General features: G+C 39.0%; 1 protein-coding gene across 1 annotated transcript in view; it reads right to left on the bottom strand.

Moving 5' to 3' along the window:
- Positions 1-21,898, bottom strand: part of GALNTL6 (polypeptide N-acetylgalactosaminyltransferase like 6) — a 478,352-nt gene that overhangs the window by 30,762 nt on the left and 425,692 nt on the right. Inside the window, exons 7-8 of the mRNA XM_037389745.1 lie at positions 15,084-15,201; positions 4,616-4,723 (exon numbers count right to left, since the gene is read on the bottom strand). Of these exons, the coding sequence (XP_037245642.1) occupies positions 4,616-4,723; positions 15,084-15,201 (226 nt within the window). The remainder of the gene's footprint in view (positions 1-4,615; positions 4,724-15,083; positions 15,202-21,898) is intronic.

The raw sequence follows: 21,898 nt of genomic DNA, 5'->3' as shown, positions 1-21,898 counted from the left end.
CCACTACTCTGATGTTGTTATTGTCCAGCAGCATCTAGTTCTCCATCTTCTTTGTATTCCTTTTGCATAGTTAAGCTGCCTGTCCTGTTGCGTTTATTATCTTAAAAGCAAAACTATTGCTATTGGAGAAAATAATAAAAAAAAAGCATTAAAGAAATTACTTTGATTTTCTTGTATTCAAAGATTAGAAGATACTAATTTGAGGATTTTCTTTGGTAAGTGCTCTCCTTGAGATCTTGGTTTAATTAATTTTAATGATGAATTTATAAATCTGTTAAATGAAAAAAGTTTGAATGGAAACTTAAAAGCTGCATTGTATAATCATAATTACCATATAGCTGTGCTGTTGCAAGAAGTTGATTCTTGCTTGATTCTTAAATAATTTGCTTATTCTAAGCTGATGATTCAGCTGCCTACTGTCACTGCTGAATCATAACGGACTTTGTGCTACAGAGGTGACTGCGAAAGTGCCAGCAGCGCTCCCTTAACTACATGCCACATCTATCGGGTTGCACCCCGGTTATGAGAAAACATAGCTGTTACTTAACCAGTTCTCCTTGGTTCTTTACTGTGTCTGGAAACTGGAAAGAAAATGTTCGTGACTTTTAAGAAAACCCCAAACATTATTTGTAGCTGGGGGGAAAAAAACAAACAAACAAAAAAAACCAAAACACGACCAAAATGGTCATAATATTAAAGGAAGCTCTGTCAAAAATGCAAATGTTGACACAGAACCAGATGGTATAGCTACAGAAAATTTCTTTGAAGTTCCCCTTTGAAGCCACGCAAAAAGATTGAGCAAATGGTTCAGGTGGGAAATCTGAACCCACCTTTATCAGATGAATTCATGAACCCAAACTCACGCAAGTTCCAAATCAGCGACACTGTGTAATGAGGCAAATGTCACCGTGGGTCAAAGGATCACTGTGCTGTGGGATTCCACGTCCTGGCGTGCAGGGAGGAATTCAACTTAAGGTTAGGATTCACCACACTGCTGGGCTAGCATCCAGACTTGAACTTCAGTGGGCTTGCCTCTCCCTTCAGAAAGGCCTAACGCTCTAATATTCTGTAGTTAATGCTAAAATGCTGTGTAAAATACCTGCAAACAAAAAAGATTTCTGTAGATATATTTTAAAATTCTTAGTTCATCTCTGCATATCCTACGGAACAGTGAGCTTTACTGATGAATTTCTTAAGGCTTTCATAGAATCACAAATAGAAAAAAATCTCCCCCAAACAGCAAACAAAATAAAATAATAAACTGAGATACACCTACAAGAAAATGCTAATAATATTTTATAGATAACTGGCTAAAAGAAAATTACATAGCTAGAATTGTTAAAAAGGAAGCAACAGTCAAGAATACCACAAAGCAACTAAAATAATTGAGTAAAACAATTCAGAAGTTTTTAACAGGGCAATAGGGCATAGGACTCTTTAAGATTTGGGGCGTCCCTTTCTATATATGTCTTACCTAAAACAAACAGGCAAAAGTAGTTATTAGTCACTGCAGTCCTGTGCAGAGGGTGACAGGTTTGAAATGAATGAATAATTATGTGGTGCTTCCACATCATAATGTGGAATCAGTGCTGACACCTGGGTACCTATTAATCTTCCTTTATCTGCAATCACCTGTAAATCGGACACTGACTTCATTTGGCACACAGCAACATCTTCAGACATATCCAGAGAAAAGTGTTCAGCTTTTTTATCTGCATTTGGTTGTCACAGTCTGATTTATAAATCTACTACACATGTCTACAGCTTGCTTTACTTTTGCACTGTGCCACCAACCAGTTTCACTGACGGGGTGTTTCCTATGCAGATGCTTTTCAATTTATGAGGTATGTGCCAGCAAAAAATACCCGTAGGCCTTGCAGGTCTTGAGTAACAGATCAGAAGGTAGGAAATATAATAAGAAGGACATAGAAAACGGATGCCATGATACATACTATTGCACGTGGTACACTAATGGTTATTGAATGATGGGGAGGTGAGACAGAGTTTTTGACAAGTTTCTCATTTATAGAAGTGTATGTGATTTCCATGCCAGGTCACAGCCCTTTAAAAAGACATCTAGATTGGTCGGGCATGACGTAGCTGGCTGAAATTGTCTGTTGAAACTTGCTGCTAAAAGACACAGAGAGGTGAAATCCCAAGGGACAGTAAAATGTTCACTGTAAGCATTGTTTATTAAGGGCGAACCTAAGCTGAAACAGCTTGAAAGGAAACCCATGGCATGATTTGATCTATGCCTGAATTTGTCTAGAAGCTCTGTACTTTTCCAGTCTCCAGTCTTCATATCCCTTGTGCTGCTGCTGTGGGATAGGATGGGAAAATCTGTTATTCTTTAACGCACAAGTATCTGCACGAGGGGAAATTCTTCCTTGATTAATGAAGGGGCACTTGCAATCATTTTTAAAATTAGCTTCCTAGGGCTCAATCCTTTGTGAAAAGCATCTCCAGCATTTTCCTTTACATAGCAGAAGATGGAAAAAGATTTAGCAAAACCCTTTGCAGAAACTATTTAGTAGTAAAAGCATTGTTTTTGGCAGCAGGAATAATACTTCCAGATATTCTTGAGTGTGTTATTCATTATACTCTTGAACTAGAGGGAAGTTTTAGATAAAATACTTACAAAGGGTAAGCTATAATCTTTGGTGAATATAATATTTGGAGGATAATGCAAAGATAGCTGGGATATCTGGGCCACTCCTGTGCATACTCCCCTAATATTATGCTGCTTAACAGCTCCACCCGGGGCAGTTTATTTGAAACACAAATGATCTGTATCAAAAGGATTGACACGCTGAGGATGAATATGCCCTTGCTTTTCCTTTTCTGGCTTGGATGAGAGAATAGAGGGTATTTTCAGGCTTAAACTGACAGACAGTTTGATGGGTTGGGGACCAAATACTCAAATGCACAGAAGATCTTGTGCTCTTGGCAGCCTTGATGCAATGTATGTAACCAATGTTTTGGTTTAGAATATTGTACTGAAAAGAAGCTGGGAACTTGAGAACTCAAATCTTCCTTCAGTGATAAATATATGCCAGAAATTTATCTAAGCATCATGTTTTGGATGCCACAACACAGAAGAAACTATCCATTATTTGAGTGGGAAGCATGAGACCCACTCTATCAGCTCATTGGATCTCTCCGCACAAGATACAGGGCAGTCAGCCTGTGCATGGGCAGAGACTTCATTTTTATAACGGAATGTTTTACGAGTGATCTATTGAAATCAAGCTAAAGCAAATAATACAGGGAGGCTGCAGGCTGTGGCTACCTGATAGCTTTAGGTACTCACAGTGCTTCCATGAAAGCTACTTAAGTGTTCAACTGTACAAGATGCTAGTAGCCCAAATAGAAATAATTGTATTTTGCTTCTACAGGTAATGCACGAGACAGCATATTCTCTAATGAGATACTTTGTGCTGTAATAGAGGAAAACAGAGACTGAGGTTTGGAATTCTTGTTTCAAGTTGTACGTGATTTTTGCAAGGGATACTATAAACAAAGCAGTTTAGTTCAGCCAGTACAAAAATCTGGATGGGGAAACTCTGATACTACACAGAGTTGTACGGATTTTCATCTCACAATTTAGTCAATGCAGTTTTTGTGGCCACCACTAATCCCATTACTGTGCCTTGTGTTGCACTGTCTGCACTGATGCTCTTTTAAGGCAAATCCTTTCTGCCTAGCCAGCTGTCAGGCAGGCAGCACAGGCAGCTCCTTTCCTCTGCTGCAGTTACTACAGCAAGCCTGGTCCTGTGGTGCTGGAACCAACATATCTCCCCCTTAAAGCAAGACATTTATTCTTTTGTTCCTACCACATTTTCATTATTAAGAAAAATTATGATTCATAGAATATTACCCTATGGCAACATACAGACTTTAATATTAATGCCATTTTATTAAAAAAAAATCCTCTAAAAGAGAAAAGATTAAACTCAAACATGAACAAATACTAGTATCTGCCTGGAAGCTACATCTGTGCCCTTTGTCTCCCATCTTTTGACATCCTGTGAACATCTCCAGAAAGTTATAGAACATTTTCTCTTGAGCAAAAAGCCCCTCATGGATATGGATGTGTTCAGCAGTCTTTGAGAAATGTCTAGAGGTCTTGTAATTTCGCACTTACATGGCTCTAAGCTGGCTGTATTCCACAACCAGGTTTTACGCAATGATTAGACAGTTGCTCAAATCGTTGTTACTCAGTCCTTTTACCTCAGAACACCTCCATTCGCTGAGATTCTGCCTGTTCTGCTGACTGGTAAGAAAATGCATTCAAATTGGTCCTGCTTGTAAAAACTATGACTGACAACACTGCAATTTGAGAGCCATAAGCCTTAGGTTGCTCCTAGATTTTTTTGGATCAGCATGAAATGCACTCCTGTGCTGAGACATCCAACCCTGTATTCTTAAGCTTCCATTTTATTCTTGGCAATCTTATTTCTGGAAGGCAGCACAAGTGCAGCAATTGCACATCTCATTTCAGAAAAATAAAGAAATGATCATTTTCCGTTTTAAGGGTTTACTGGAAACTAGTTCACAGAGCATGAAGAAACTGATGACGAATGAAAAGGAAAAACAGCAAGACCCAATTACTCACCCGTGCTAGGCTGGTTCCAGAAGGGACTTTATACGGGACATACTTCCTGTAGATGTGCCCAACTCGAGAGCATGGAACATCAAACATGCCACCTCCGCACATCCACACCTGCAAAGGAGACAGAAAGAAAGTGAAAGAATGATTCCTGGAAACAAATGAGGCAAAAATGGAATTTGAAGTAATCCATATGTGAAAACAACATGCTATCCTGTACTGTCCCCTTCCATAGTCATCGTGGTGGCCTTCTTAGCATGCTAACATAAATAGCTGGGACTGGGTAAGACGGCAGGCTCTCCTACCTGGAATCTCACTGTGCAAAAGCAGAGTATGTTCAAAATGAAGACATATAACAAATTTAGAACACCTATCAATGGTCCTCCTGCAACACAATCAAGATATGATTGTGTCTATTGTTTAAAACATACAGGATCAAAATTTCAGAAGAAGGCTATGTGAGTAAAACAAGCCGTCAGTTGGAAGTTTTTTTTTCCCCCAAACACCTGGCTTATATTTTGAACAGTGAATACAGAGCTCAAATACTAAGACATTCTTCATTTTGTAAGGATGCTCTTCATTTTGTAAAGTAAAAGGAACAAAAATAAATTTCCTTATCATGAAATTTACATAGACAGAGGAAAAGGAGCATGCCACTACGTTTCATCATTAATACTTTAATACTGAAACAGATGGAACCCTCTGGACTACACAGGTTTGATGCTTCAGGTCTGAGAAACCAAAACTCAGTCAAAACTGATGAGAGCCGCAAGTACTTCACGGCTCTAAAAATCAAGCTGTATCTTGATGGACAGCAAGTAAGGAATTCTTCACAGTTCTTCACCTAGCATGACTAGGTTTTGCAAAGCGTATGTGAGAGCAAGGTTACGTGCCGTGTCAGTGGAACTATGGGAATCATGCCAACCTACGGGTGTGATTTTCTATGCTGTGGCAATGCAAAGCCACCAAACACCACCCAACCTGCCTACCAGATGACTTACATAGCACACTGACAATTTTCATAACTTTGTGATTTCAAAAAAAGCAATCTGACTTTGCAAATCAGGGAAATGGAAACCAAAACAACTCCCCCCAAAACCCCAGGAGTCTTTAAGTATCCTAAACCAACCACGCAGCAAGAGTTTAAATTAATTTAGAGTGAAAAAATTGGTATTATAAAAAATATTTCCTAATCCTGGCTAAAATTTTTTTTGTTCCCAACAAATTTAGAACAGAATGGCTGTTATTCCGTGTAAGGGACACTTGTGGTCTCAGCTTTCAGCCTTTAGATTGAAAACAAAAAAACCAGCAACCCAACCCTCTTCCCACCCAATTTAAAAGAAAACCACACCAAAGCTGAGAAGGAGAGATGACTTGTCTTTTCCATGTCTTTTTATATGGACATACATAAAGATGCTTCATGAAACATCTCTGTAATTCTGGATGAGAATTTAGGTCCATGCATTACACATACAAAGGAATTTTATCTGTATTTGATGCACTCTGCAGCAACATGGTGTGAAATAAGTTTGCGACTGAGGCTAAAGCAGAGCAGAACATAGACAACCAAAAGTTTCAGCAACAATTTCCATATAGAAAGCAATCAATCCAAAACTTGGTGTGCTCTGAATTAAAAACACCAGTAACCAGATGCTTAAAAAAATGTATCGGAAAATATGATGTGATCACAAATACTTGACATTCTGCATGAAGTCTGCAGAGAGCAATGTGCACCTCTACACTTTTTTACCATGCATTTCTTATACTGTCTCTTTTGTCCTGCCTACCAGCTGGCTGTAGCTACTGGCTTTTTGAGATCACAGAAAACAAAAATGATCAATTCCATTCATTTAAAACAATAGTGACAATGGGCAAGAGTTTGGCCTCTTTCGCTCTGCTTGCCTGTTTGTGTTACAGTGGTTATATCTGCTTGGTCCTGGCAGTGTGGCTGTGAGTTTGGGACTAGATTATAGTAATCTGAACATGCAGATGTTAAGTACTGCAGTATGGGATAATTTAGCACTTGACTGTGACTTAAAGCACTTGCTGAAGGTAGCATGCTGGAATTCAGTCCCTGAGACCTGACTGTGCTGTTCGTACTGTGAATGGAGAAAATGGGGGTTAAAGTGAAGGCTTGAGTTGCAAAGTTGATTCAGGTAGCTGCCTGTTATAGGCAATTTGTGTAGTAGCCCCTACAGTCCCTTAGCTGTTAGCTGTACCATCCAGCTGAGACATGATAATGAAATGTTTGAGGATGAGGTTTGTCCTCATTGCAGGACAAACCTAAATACACTAGTGTAAATGTTTAAGGAAGGTTTGAAACCACCAAAAGTGGGGCATGATCATGGGCTTGGCATTGCCCTGAAATTCCACAGACACCCTTGTGCAGTCAGGTACAGCTGAGAGCTACTTGGGAATCTGCTACTTACCACCTCCCATCACAGAGTTAACTAAGGCATAGGAGCTCAGGGGAGGTGCTTACAGTGCACACACTAGCATCTCAGGAGAAAATTTTTGTGGGTTAGTGGCACAGGGTAATAAAGGCAGCTGTCCTGGGCATCACTCTGCCAAATGGAAGCACGTATGTTAACGGAATCAAGAGTATTTCAGTAGCTGTGTCTGCGGTGAGGATATCCCACCTGGTCTCCTAGTGAACACAGTCCTTCCCAGGGGGAAATTTACTGGTAGGTTGGAAATGGAGACCCAAACCAATGCTCTCTCTCCATACCAAAATAGTTCATTACTGCCTAGAGCAGTCTTGCAATGCCATACAGACATGATCATTATTTCTTCTCAAAAACATTTTGTAAAATTTGTTTCTTAAAGAAAACCTTTAAATCCTCACCCATTTAATCCCATTACCTAATTCACTGGAAAACATGTTCATAAACATATCAAAAATCATTAAAATGATAGTGTTAAAGTAAGTTGTGTAATGCCCTTCTTAAAAAAAAAAAAAATGTTATTCACCTTTCTACCAATATTTTGTTTGTATGTTACAACACTTGTACCTTTTTTAGCAGGAACCTCCTCTCTGGCTGTCTTCAAAACAACCTAGTGCACCAACAAAAGTACAGACCTATATTTACTGTTTGTTCTTGTTTTTTAAATTAAGGTGTTATTTCAAAGGCTAGAGGAGATATTACAGTGATTAATCAAGATTTCTTAGCCTTTGAAGAGTGGACAGCACAGCATTCTGACTCAGGCAAAGGTTTAGCTACAGAACAAATTTAAAAGACAAGAAAGCAGAAATAAATATATATAAAGATACATATATATAGGCCAGTATGACTTTAACTCAGACGATGAGAGCTGAAGTAGACATATATTGTATTTCTCCTAAAGCAGTAGGATATCGGTTAAAAAAAAAAAGAAAGAAAGAAAAGAAATTAGAAAAAAACCTGTCAGATATGTTGAGGCGATAACACGTGGGAGAAAATAACACTTTGTGTTAGGCTTATATTTGATAGATATAAAACTTGAAAATACTGTGCTGCACCTGAGGTGCACCGTGCGGGGTAATTGAAATGAATCTTGGGCTGCCTTGAAAGACATTTAGCAGCTGTTCCTGTTTATCTTTCAGGTTCAGAATGATTTGAAAAGCATTTTTTCTATTTTCCTGGGAAGATGAATTCTGGCAACTTTGCCTTTAAAATGTGCATTTTTATGTCACATGCACTAAATGCAAGAAATTGGAGAACGACTTCTGTGTTAAGTATTGCAGGCCTCCAGTGTACCAGGAAAGGAATTCAGGTGGTGTGGGACATTTGGCAAAATGGTATCACAACACATGCCTCTCTGTTTACCTAAGTAGGAAACAATGAAACTCTCAAGATCCCTAATACTTCCCTCTTTCAAAAACAATGAACCTGGTCTGCAGCTGAGGTATAAAAACCAAAGATGAAACCAACCCAATGCAATTTCAGCTTGGAAAGTCGAAAAGAACAGTAGTTTACGTGTCAACTATATATTGTATCACAGTTTAGCTTTATATAGCTTCTTCCAAGAGAATGCTGCAAAACACTTTTTAGGGATGGTTGAAAGCAAAAGGCAGGCGTTAACACAAGCTTTAAAAGAAATTAAGCTGTGGTTATGTGGCTTTGCTCCTGACTGGAGCTTAGACATCATAGATGCATTTTTTTGGCTCTGTCATAGAGCTCTTGTGGGATTTTGGGTGAATCACCCTCTTTTCACACCACTTTTTTGTCTTTAAAATTACATTCTGCTTAGTCTTGTGTCATCCGTCATGTCCTGTCCTGTGTCGTGTCCCCCCCTCTTATCTCTCCAGTTACTGGTGATCCAGCCTGGGGACTATCTGGAAAGCGTAAATACTGTGTGTGCAAGAAAGAGACTCCAATCCATATGCTACACTGTAATCATAATTACTGCAGTAATAGACTCATGATTTTTGAGCAGCAGAGGATGTGTTGCTGTGAACAGGAACATAAACATACAGCAAATTATGTGGAAGATTGAGGGGGGACTGAATGGATTTTGGATCAGGCTTCAAAACTAACTGAGAAATATACTGCTGCTGAGAGTCAGTAGCAAGACAGACAACAGTGAGAGAACTGAAATGGATGGAAGAAAAAAACAAACAGTAAACTGGCAAAAGAGGAATATAAAGTATGTCATGCAAAGCTGGCAGCTTGGTGCTCTCAGCATTGTGCAAGAAGGATGGACTACAAGCAGGTGAAATGTATTACCACAATGGGGCTAAAAAAGTTGCAGAAAATAAGAATATAAAAACTTTATGGGATTTTTCAGTCACACTTCCTGAAATGCAAGCCGAAAGAACAGATTTAGCAGTTGTAGAAAAGGAGAAAGAATACTTTCCTGTGAAATTTTACATGTAGTGAGAACGTTCAGCTAAATGCAAGAACAAAATTGAAAAATAGGATCACTGACTGCAAATCTGCAATGGGTTCACAAACAGCAAAACCATTTAGTTGTGGTGGAGTGGGATTTCCTGTCAGGGATATTATTAAAACCACATCATGTAAACTGGGAACTGATGACTGTGAGTATTTCAGCAATACTCACCGGCACCTCTAAAATGCTGAGGAAAGTGGCAATATTCCATGTTTTTCAGTTCTTCATATGGATTATAACTGCACTGACAAGTTGCAATGCACCCTTACTCCCTATCTCCTGCCAAGATTGCCAGCAGTGGAGGGAGTTAATAATGATGTTGATAATGATGATAAAGAAAGGGCTTAATGAACTTGGAGGTGTGTGTTAGGAAACAGAGATGAAGAGAACCTAGAAGACGTGTCAGCAGGGAGAAGTATAAAACAACTCTAGATACAGGTGACTATCTTCAGAGAGGCCAGGGTATCACCACTAGCATTTTTGTTAAGGTAGGGTTTACAATCCCTAAGGAACGACCACTGTAAAAGACTGTATTGCATTCGCATGGCAAGGTTTTGGTAGCAGGGGAGGGAGGGTCTACAGGGGTGGCCTGTGAAAAGCTGCTAGAAGTTTCCCAGCCAGTTCCAAGATGGACCTGCTGCTGGCCAGGGCTCAGCCCAGCAGTGACAGTGGTAGTGCTTCTGGGATAACATATTTAAGAAGGGGGAAAAAACCTGCACACCTGCAGCCGGAAAGAAGAGAGAGACTATGTAAAGAGCAACAACTCTACAGACCCCAAGGTCAGTGAAGAAGGAGGGCCAGGAGGTGCTCCAGGTTCTGCAGCAGAGATTCCCCTGCAGCCCATGACGAAGACTATGGTGAGGCAGACTGTGCCCCTGCAGCCCTGTTATATTCTCTCTCCCCTGCCCAGCTGAGGAGGGGAGCGATAAAGCAGCTTTGGCGGGCACCTGGCATCCAGCCAAGGGTCAACCCACCACCAAGATCTTCAGCAAACACAGGAAATCAGTGTCTTTCGTTACTCTTATTTTGGAGACTACTAGATAAACTGTGCCTTTCTAACAGATGTAAATTACAGGATTTCCTAAACAGCAGTATCCCTGGTTATTGAGAAGAGACACTAGTAATCAGGTCAGTTCCAGTGTTTTGCCAGCTTTCACAAGTCTAGCACATCCTGAGCAGTACAGTCAGGAAGAGATCATACATCTTTTTAATTAAAAAATTGATCCCGAGGTTATGCTGCCAAAAAAAATTTAAAAACTGCACATTATTTCTTATGTAAAAATTAATCGAACAAACTACTTAATGAGAGGTCATATTTGGAGACACGGGTTACGGCTGCCTCACCATCCATTGAATGTGCATGCATACACCCTGAATTGAAAACAGCAGTTAAACATCATGGCACCCAGTGCTACGCTTGCTGCTATTCTCTCTAGTGATGTTTGCAAGCAAGAAAAGAACAAGAGAGAAATATGTTGGGTTTTGTAGTCAAAGAAATAAAGGTCAAGCAAATTTTTTTAAGCAGAGGCTTTTTTTTTTTTTTAACCTGTCTTTCTGTGTTCTTGACAACTCAGCACCTGGAATAGTCATGCCTGAAGTTTGAGGAAGTTTTCTTTCTGCTGTGGCACAATTCCAAATGTCACAGAGACATTATAAAGCGTACTGTATTTCAGAGAAACTTACTGAATTATGCTGCAGTAAATTCAGATTCACTGCAGACTGACTCTCTGTAGTCTCTCCCCCGCTCCCCATCGAATACCCTTCTCCCCCAAACACACCCAAACATGTATTTTTGCTCACACCACCTTCTGCCTCTATACAATAAGATAATGCAACCTCTCCCCCAGAAAAAGACTTTTGGTTAGGAATGTCCTCTGCACTGAAGCCCGGTGTCTGTCACCCCAAGTCTAGTGAAACAGCCCGAGAGAAACATCAGAATTGACACTTCCCTTCCAAGCTCCCCAGACCGAGTACCTTTCCTAAATCTGGTCTGGCCTCTTCCTGTCAGGAACTGCTGCCTGACTCCCCAGGCAAGCACTTGTCCTGCTAATCGAATTTTTAATCAGTCCTTGAACTCTGTCGTAGCATCTTGAACTCATAAAGCAATACGGCTTTGTTATTATTAGTGATTCCTTTGAGCTTGCATGATGGCCCTTGATCCAGCACCAGATTTTAATTCACTGCATGTCTGGGGCTTGCCAAGTACAGTGGAAGATTACAGTGAGAAGAGCCGAGTGGTTGACAGTAAGTTCACAATGAAGCAGCTAGTAATTCCTTAAGTCAGAGGACTTTAGACAAACTGTATTACTGAATCTTGACTAGCACAGATCTAGCCATCACACTTTTCTGAAAGATCCAATTTCTCTGACTCTCTATGCCCTCACTGGGCACTCATGGCTTCCCACTTGCTTTGTAGCAAACACTCCTGTAAGCTGAGGCATGGGGATAACTGTGGATGTCTCTGGTACAGTAATCCAGAGGCTTCTGGTTGAGAAGATGTTTTTCCTTAACAAGAACTTGATAAGTGATCTTTTCCCTGTATAATGTGTGAACGTTTCTGTGAAGTTGCATTCCAACATCTAGGGAGCTGTTCTCCAAATAAGATTAGGACACAGAATATCAAACATATACTGTTTCTTAAATGTTATTCCATGTTTGTCACCAGTGAATTTAGACATATAAACATGACACACAAAAATCTTCCTGAACATACCTGTAAGCTTTCCTTTGCATCAAAACATTAGTGTGCTAATTAAAGATGTGCCACAGCTTACCTGGATTCTCTAGTTCCTGGACCTACTGTTGAAATGTTCAGCAGAAGGGTTACAGTAGTTAGTCGATCCATAGAGTTTAAAATGCATCAGTGAGGACCAGAAACGGTCTGCAAACACTCCTCACTCCAGCTCACACAGAAGGGCAACCAGTTCAAGATGAACCAGACACTACTTCATTTCAGGGAGCTCCTGACCGCTCTCACCCTGGCATGCATCCCTCTGTAACTACATCACTGTGTCTGAATTAACCACAAGAATCCCCAGCCTGATGCTGGGAGGGTTGTGTCATCAGCCTGGTCTCTGTTTATAGTAGACAGACTGTTTATCTACCCTTATACTGCAGCTTTCATACAAATGAATCTCAAAGTTTAAAAAAAGATATATGAACATGAAACGAACACTGTGACTGTCTCTGAGGTTAAAGATCAGCCTGAAATAGTCCTCTAAATACAAACTTTCCACAATTATGGGGCATTTCAAATTGGCTTCTTTCTGCAACTTCCTGAAGAAAACCAGTCGTATTTTTACAAAATACTTTATGTTGAATCAAAGAAGAAATGTGTAGGAATAGCTAAATAGCTAACTATCTGGTGGTTAGAGAGCTCTTGAGGCAGGATACTCCAAATAAGTATTTGCCAAGCAATGTAACATTAATGCGAGACATGGCATTAACACAGGGCACCCATCCTATGACACTTCCACAAATTGTAGACGTGCACACTCTAAGAACAGGTAAGATGTAGTTTCAGACCCACTCAAGCAACTGAGGGAACTGAACCAGGCTGGTCATCTGGCCTTTTCACTGACTTAGTGAATAACAGAGAGATGGCAAGTTCACCATCTTCCCAAGGTTTGTGCATAAACATGGTAAATTCAACTGCCTGGCTAACCTGTCCTCAATTTAAGTAAGTTCTAAGATGACTGAATCTATAGCTACTGTAGAAACTGTTGAAGCAGAAACCTTTTCCAAGCTGATATTGGTGATTCTGATATAATAAAAAACTAGTCTTAACTGTTTCTCCTTTCTGCCTCCATGATTCTTCTCCATTTTTTTGTTACTCCAAACCAAACAGCAGTCTTCTTTTTAAAAACTTACATCTGCTAAATTCTTCTAATAGAAAGTCATTCCTATTTGGCAATAATTTCTAAAGAGTATTTTTTTTCTTCTTTCAATGCTAATAAGAAAGGACAGGGACCCTAAAGTCAGTATACACCAATGAGATGAATCAGGAGATATGACTGAAATGAGACCCAGTGTGACACAGCTGCCTCCAGAAAAAAATCTATCACTTGGGCAAAACACACTGGGACAATCAAGTATCTCAGTTTCCACTGCTGTTACCATGGTTTCTATATAAAGACTGGAGAGCATTACAAGTATATTCTTTGTGATAACAAACAAAAGGAATATGTGAAATAGGACAATAAAATCATGGGTGACCTGTGACAGACCGCTGTGTCAGCTACTAGCAGCTACCTACATTTCCTTCTGAAACAATCTAAACGGACAGAAGGTAAATCAATATATTCTCAGTACACTGTCTAGCTGTTTGGTTTCCCCTGCCTTCCTGTTTTATTTTGCTGCGGTATAAAAATGATTGGGAGAAACAAGAGAGTTGCACAGTTAACACTAAACCATTTTGCTGTTCTTGATAACTCCTGTAAAGACAGCCTGGCAGTCCAGTGTCAGGTCATTCTGTATGTTTCATTCAACAGAACAGCCTCAGCTCTGTTTTAATCGCTGTTGAAACTCAGATTCAGCAAGATGTATGATATTAGTCATGGCTGACATATTAAATTTATTTACTGAGCTTTACACTGCCAGAGTTTGGAAGTAGGTTGGAAAGATCCTGAAGCTAAATGTAAATTCTAATTTCAGTTCCAAGCTTTATCCAAATACACTTGACTCGATTCACCTATGTGATGAAATTCTACCAAGACATTTGCATAAAGGCTATGAGGTCAAGTTCTTACGTCTTTGGGTATACTGGAACACAATAAACTCAGTTTTCAAAATTAGAAATGTTAGTCCTCACCAAACTAATGCAAATACCTATTTTACATGTGGAAAGTAACAAGACTTTCAACTCAACACGTAAAAGCCATGTAACTGATTTGAATACATATGTCCACATAGAAGATAGAAGGATATACCAGGGCTGGCTGTACATAACCTGAGCACTTGAAAACTCCCCACATATTTTGTCATTACAATAATTCAAATGCAATTAAAAAAAATCATCTGAGTTTGAAAAGCTGGCCTGTAGATAACAGGTCATAGCAGCCGAGGTCACTAGTGATTCACTGCTACCGAAAGGGCTCCCTCTTCCTAAGACTTTCTCTTTCCATGTCCACCCATTTCCCTGAGCTGACTCCAGGGAAGCCTGCTCCCAGAGGTGATTAAATTTCTTGATATGGGCAGAAAATGATGCAATTTTCTTTTCTTCTGGATTAGTTCTCTGTTGGCTTATTGAGCTGAGCTCAATAACTTGCTCAACACTTGAGTATGAAGTCAATGCAGTGTCAGAGAGAAGGTAAGAGGAGAAGATAATAAAAGGAACAAGGTACGAAGTCATTCTTTGATGATGGTAAGCTACCACATTTTTCAGAGGGAACTGTACTCTGTTATTTTTGTATGGCTTCTGGAGCACATGTTTATGGCATAATTCTCTGTGAAACTAGTGGGAATTCCTAAAGAAAAAAGTAGTATTGTAGTAAATTAATTTTAGTTAAAGGACAAAAGTCAGTATGAATGAAAGCATCATGACTACATGAGTCTTACACCAAACAAGTAAGGAAGTATCATATAAGGTGACTTGATGACTTACCTTAAAGGAGATTTCATATTGCTCTCCTCCCCATATTTCTAATCCTGGATCATAGCCTCCTAGCTCCCAAAACCATCTCCGGTTAACGGCAAACAGACCTCCAGCCATTACAGGAGACCTACAGGTTGAATAAAACAATACAAACATTAATGAAGATGTTTGGACTCTGCGTGCGTTTGTGTGAATGCTGCGTGAATTGCAAAGCTATGAAAGGTGTAGGCAAAGGATACTGTAAACAAACATTTACCTTTATTCACCCCAAAATGGACTCCAGATGAGAAACAGGCGATGTGATAGACATGTAGATAGATACAGAGCATGGTAGACAGTCATGCACAAACTCCTTTAAAAAAAAAATCCAACAAATTCTGCTCATTACTAAATAAAACCATATAACAGAAAAAGAAAGGGACTCTGGAAACGTGCTGAAGTATTTAATGTCGTCTCAGCACTTGATGTGAAGTAACTCATATTTGAAACTTAGCAAAAGTTTTCAATTCATGTCAGTCTCATAGGTGCTGGCTAGAGAAAGACAGAAAGGTGACCGTGGCTATCTACAGAGCAGCTGTTGGGAGTTAAACATCTGCTTTTCTACAGCATCATTTAAAACTCCTAAACTTTGTCCCATAGTGGTAATTTAACTCATAGGCAAATAATTTGCTGTGTTTCCCTTGTTTCCCTTTATTCCATGAATAAACACATGGAATTTATTTGAATTAACTCAGCCTTTTCCACAGATAATATAGAAAACAAATGGGATACTTACAGTTAGTGTTAGAGAATATTCATGAGGGGTATATTTTAAATTTATAAGTAGGAATTTTGTACTGGAAACTAAGTGTGGGGTTTTTTTTTTCTTCCCCCCCCCCCCCCCCCCCCCCCCCCAAAGACTGGTTCCAATGCAGTAAATACATTGACAGCTCTCAGGATTTAAATGTTGCTCATTGATTCCTTGCAGCTGTGGTGGAAGGGGGATACAAATGGATCTGCACTGACCGGGAAGGAGACAACAGGCTGAAGGAAGTCCAACCCAACTGTGCAGTTCAATCAGTGCAGGTCAACACTCGCCTTATGAGTTTTAGAGCGAGAGGCTAGAAGGAACAGATTACTGTTGATGGCTGGTCAGCAAGAGAAAAGACATAATGTAAGAGACCTGGATGGCTTCCAGGCAGTGCTTGCTTACCGGAGAATAGACATGAAATTGCATCCTATGCCATGTGCTTTGTAACACTGCAGGCCCTGAGGGAAAATTATCCTGTCTAGGGGCGTTTCTGTTCTGAATTCCTGTTGGTGATTTGTTTGGGACTATGGAAGCAGATGGTACCATCCCTGAAGAACTGACTGGAAAATAAAAACTTCCTCCTCTGCCACTGATTTAGGATTTGACAGTGAACTCAGGACTCGTAGGTATCACAGGAATCCATACATAGGTTAAAAGTTTATTAAAGAGGACATCAAGCTAATGGAACAACATTCTGCTATATTTTCACTGCCTTAACCCTTTTTATATTGCTATCTTTTATCCAAGCCAGTGGAGAAAGACAAAATAACAAGCAGACTGCTGAGTGGCCTCTGCCACCATTAGGATGCCAGTGACTCGCCACACGCCTGAATGCTAGAAAGGGGCTCTCTCATCTGCATTCACAGTAATGAAAAACAGTACCATTACCTTACCTTTAATTTCCATAAGTTAGTTTTTAAAATATATATGTATTTTAGTTTATATCTTCTCTTACATTAAGCTACCCTTTTTCACGACTAGGGAGCTCTGTCTTTAACCGCCTAATTCTATTTTCCTTTAGAGATTATATTTTTAAAAGCACATAGAAACTTCGTGAAACAAAGCTGCAATATTCTGACGAGGCTGTGCACTGTAACATAGACTGAATGCTAATACTTTCTTACTTTTATTGACATTTCATATCTCAAATATTGACTGTTCTTTCCACATATGAATATATTCAATACAGATTTTATTAGAAACCTTCCCCTGGGGATTCTGCCTACTAAAATACCTACCGAAGTAAATCTAATTACAACATGCCCTTTGTGACTTCAGATTCTAAATAATCAAAACACAATGTCCTTTTATAAAGATGGACTTGCATGGAGAATGCTTATAACTAAATCATTACTGGCAGAAGAAACATAGTCCCAGAAATCACTGGGTAAATGCAGGATTTCTCTATTTCTCTCAGGAACAATAACTTTCATGAGCATTTCTCTTGACACAGTGAATGGCCTCAGAAAAAGGCTGTCCCTGCAGGTGAACCGGATGAAAGATGAAAAAATCAGATACTTCAAATTGCAAAATAATTGGCAAATACTTACGAATGATACTTTATAACTAATCTGTAGATTTTCCAGTGATCATACTGAGTAAAGAAACCCCTTGTTATTTAGATGCGAAAGTTCCGAACATTTATTACAATTAGTGAAACTACCAAATGACTGGAACAGCAGCAGACTCATAGCTTTTGCACTTACTTAAAAATGAAGAGGAAAAAAAATTGCAACTAATGTTGCTCCATTCGTTCTTATTCCACAACGTGTTCTGACATTTGTTTTGCAGGAAGAGCAATGGAAAGGACAAACAGGGCAGCTTTTTGGTTTTCATCAGATTGGGATGAGCAATAAGCTGTGTGAACCTGACCACTTGGCACAGGATACGTATTCCACTCCATGCCACAAGCAGCTGCTGCTGAACAGGCCTTAAATTGTCTCCAAAATACGAAGACAAGAGTTCAGTCCTACAATCATGACTGATATGAAAAGTCCTTTTGTAGTCAATAGGATCACTCACATGGATAAAAACTGCAGCGAGCCCAAAGGAGAAGAATTAATCTCTTGTGTAATGGCTTCTGTATAGAAATGTCCAGTACAAAGCTGTGTCTGTACAAGTGATTTTTCATGAAATGTCTTACTCAGACATTCACAACCAGACTTAACCTACTGTAGCATAACATTATGTGACTAATTACAGTGGAAGCTGTAAAATACTTATAGTCACAAACTGAAAAGGACAAAGACTCCCAAAACTTCAGAAAAGCTGCAAAGCTAAGGCTGCTAAATTTAAAAATAGTTATAAAACCTCCCATGTGAGAAGTACTGCACAGACTCACTGACTACACCTAAAAGAACAATATTGCAAATAAAAGACAGCTGATCCAAAATTGGCCCAACAGGTCACAGATCGCTGTGCTGAGACAGAGAATGAGTTTGATATAGTGAGTGTGCAAGAAAACCTCCAACAAATCATGTTTTGCAAAAAAAGATAGACTGAGGAAAAGGCAGGAAAATGCTTACTGTGAAAAGATAACTCACACAAATTAAAAAAGGGCACAAAAGAAACATAGCAATAGCTTAAACTGTAGCCAGTGAAGAATTTTGTAACTTCTTGTAATTTACATGCAGAGGAAGCAAAGAGATAATCTCATCCATGAATTTTCAAGGTAAGAGAAAGAATGACACGGACTTAAAAGGAGCATGAAGTTACTTGCCTTAGAAACAAATGTGGTATATTGCAAACAAATGAATGGCATAGCAGGGTTTGGAATCATTATTTTACAAGAGTGATGCATACAGTGGAACTAAAGGATTTGTGAAAAGGAAAGAGGCTTTGACAGCGCGTAGAAAGACACTTAGGAAATGAAAATGGGAAAGCACTTGTGCTAGATGACATGTCCAGTAGGTACGCTGATGTGGAGACTGGAAGATGTCCAATGTATGACACTTCTATTTACTGTCATACCATGTCAGTATGTGAACAAAGGTTTATGTCACCTGTTATTCAACATAAAGAAAATATTGCAGTGTGCACAAACCATTGTTGAACTGGGGTGCTTTGGAAAGGACTGATAGGAATTACCTGCCTCAAACAGCTGAAATTTGGTCATCATAATCGTATCTAGTGAATGGCATATTGCACTATGCATGTCTTTGTATAATCCACACTGATTAAAAGCTCTGTGCTGAACTACTGAACGGAAACGGATGAATGTGGGAAAGAGGTGTTCATCTCATGCAGGATATGTTAGACAAACTGACCTTCAGTGCCAAACCAACTGACATGCAGAACAGAAAGTGGGGTAAATGTCAGCCCACATCAGGAGTCAGTGCTGGCTCCTGTTGACCTTGAGGAGCCAGGGATGTGAAAGAGGAGGAGGAAGGGGGCCACGCTGCTGCTGGCACAGTGAGAGTCCCAGAAATGACTAGTGACCTACTGAGCACAGCCTTGAGCTGGGCTTGAGCAATTTTTATACTGAATTTCAATGTCTTGTTAATGAAGGAGAGTGCCCCTCCACCCTAGTGATGCCACACAAAGGCACCTCAGAAAAGTGAGTAAATGCAGATACCTGTTCCAGTGGTTACTGCTCCTGGTGCTCTCTGCAGTGATTCCTGCTACTGCACCAAAGCTTTCTTAAGTAAATGGTAGAAGCTAACTCTAATCCTAGATAATAAAAGGGTCTAATAAAACTAAAAATTAAAATCTATGTACGTGTAATGTAAGAGAGATTCAGTCACTCACATGAAGTGAATGCAGAAATAGAGGAAACCGAAAATAACATGAGGTGATCAAATGGCAGGAAGAGATACATATTAATAAAATAAATCAAGAAAATATGAACCTAAAGGTTACTCCAGTTAAAGATGAACTGAAGGACAGATTCTATGCTGTGCATAGAAAAAGATGTTGGTATAGCTGGAACGAATATGGAACACACTTACTAAATTTTTCAAGAAGTAAAAAGCAGAATCGTTTATATACTAAACTCTTTAAACAAATTATTTTAAAGTATTTTTAAAATGTACTGACTTTTTTACATTTAATATTTCTATAAGGCTCCATCTTTTATCCAATCTAACAATATGAGAAATTTGCATGTTTATAAAATCATCAAAATTTAAAAAGTAAAACCTGTATCTGTGACATTAGCCTAGGGGATTTACTCTTTCTTTTTTTCCTCAACAAGTGTCCAGTTATCCGAACACCTTTTACCTTTGATGAATTTGTGCCCATCTGTACCAAATGATCACATAGGTTTTGCAAACCACTGCATTCCTGATATCCACATCATTATCTCCTTAGAGTCTAGAAACAGTATCTTAAATAGCAGATAAACTGTGTAAGGAAAAGGTATGTCTTAGAGTTGGTTTGCTCCCCATGAAAACTGCTTCCACCCAGTTCATTCACTGTACATTCAAAGCTGTCACCACACTACACTGTAAATCGCCAGCTGATTTTTTAACTCTGTTGATGTATGTGATGCTGAACTGCTGGCTGTGTATGATAAGGTACCCCAGCAATTTCCACAAAGCAAACTGAAGCTACTCTCTTGCAAATGCAAATTTGTAGAGCTGTGTCCCACTGTGTAGGCTCCTTCTATGTATCCAGCTGGTTTCAGTAATCTGTGTTCTCTTATTAAACTGTTGCATAATTTTATTGTCACTCTTAAGCAGTTGGGATATTCTTATGTTAATTTTCCTTTGCTATGTCTTTCTAATGAGTCGTTTGCAAAATTCTTCATATGTTCATAGATTTAATATAGATGCACAATGTCTCCATCTTACCTACAATAAATACCTGCATATATGCATGCATGTTTCATACATTTCTACTCACTGGCATCCAGTCAGCTGTTTTACAAGTGACAATTAAATTGCGAGATACCTGCCCTTTAAGAGGCACAGCACTAAAATTTCACCCATGTTTATTTCAGTGCTAAATGTCCTCCTGTTTTTTTTTTTTTAAATGATCTGTAAAATACTCAATCTAAAAGAGCACTCACAAAATGACTTAGCATTCCAATGATAAATATCTTGTTTTTTAAGCAGGTCCATTGAAATTCTCTGTAATGTTAACAACAAAATAATTCCCTTTTCCAGAGCAGAGTTGCATTATGTTTTAACTTCTAGCAACATCTTTCCTGGACAACTCAAACCTGTGAAATGCTAGTGTGGCAGAAAAGCAGATATGTACCCAACAGTACCCACCGGTGAGAGTAGCTGCTTGTGACAGGTTATGACAAAGCCACACAAGCTTTTTCTGAATGCTGCTTCCTAGCGCAGAAGGCACTATTATGCAGGATGGAGATCCAAGCTAATTTACTTTGATCAGTACTTTTGTAGCTTGCATCTCCACATAATGAACAGTCTCTCTATTAAAATTGCAATGAGGCCTCATTTTGATGCCAAATGTGACAAAGTTTTCATGACCAGCAGAAATCAAAAAGTTCTGATAAAAATTTGCATTTTGTTGTAGTGACTGTTGTTGGAGATTATCACCCATTTGTTTCACTACACAAATCCTGTATAAGGGGCATTATACATGTTTCTCACTCACTTGAAGCTGAAAAGTATAAATTTTTGGCATTTAAGCAAATATTCTTACAGGTATGTAAAAAAAAAAACAAAACAACAAACCCAAACCATCAAGCTTAGTTTTTATGTAACCTATCAGTTCACAATATCATTGTCCTGAAATACATAGCAGATAAGTTGTATTGCTTCAAATTAACTCCGAAGTCCCTATATAATTAAATTTCATTTTTAAACTAGACCTTTGTTTGAGATATATTAAGATAAAATCCCATTCTTCTCACATAGACAGCCAGAAAGTGAGCTGCAGAGAGTCAGCTATAAAGAAAGCTCTAAAAGTGTTTCAGGTTCAGTTTATAGAAGTTTGCACTGTGATTTCATCACATGACTTCTTTGCATATTTTCCATATTTTTCTTAGCACATTGCTAAACTACATTGAAAAAAACGTATCGTAAAAGAGTGATCATCCCTTATGTTGGCAATGATGCTGAGGCCC

This window comes from Falco rusticolus, chromosome 1 (assembly GCF_015220075.1).
Source record: "Falco rusticolus isolate bFalRus1 chromosome 1, bFalRus1.pri, whole genome shotgun sequence".
NCBI classification, from domain to species: domain Eukaryota; kingdom Metazoa; phylum Chordata; class Aves; order Falconiformes; family Falconidae; genus Falco; species Falco rusticolus.
The sequence above is the reverse complement of the archived record's forward strand: the minus strand, read 5'-3'. Positions and strand labels throughout refer to the sequence as shown.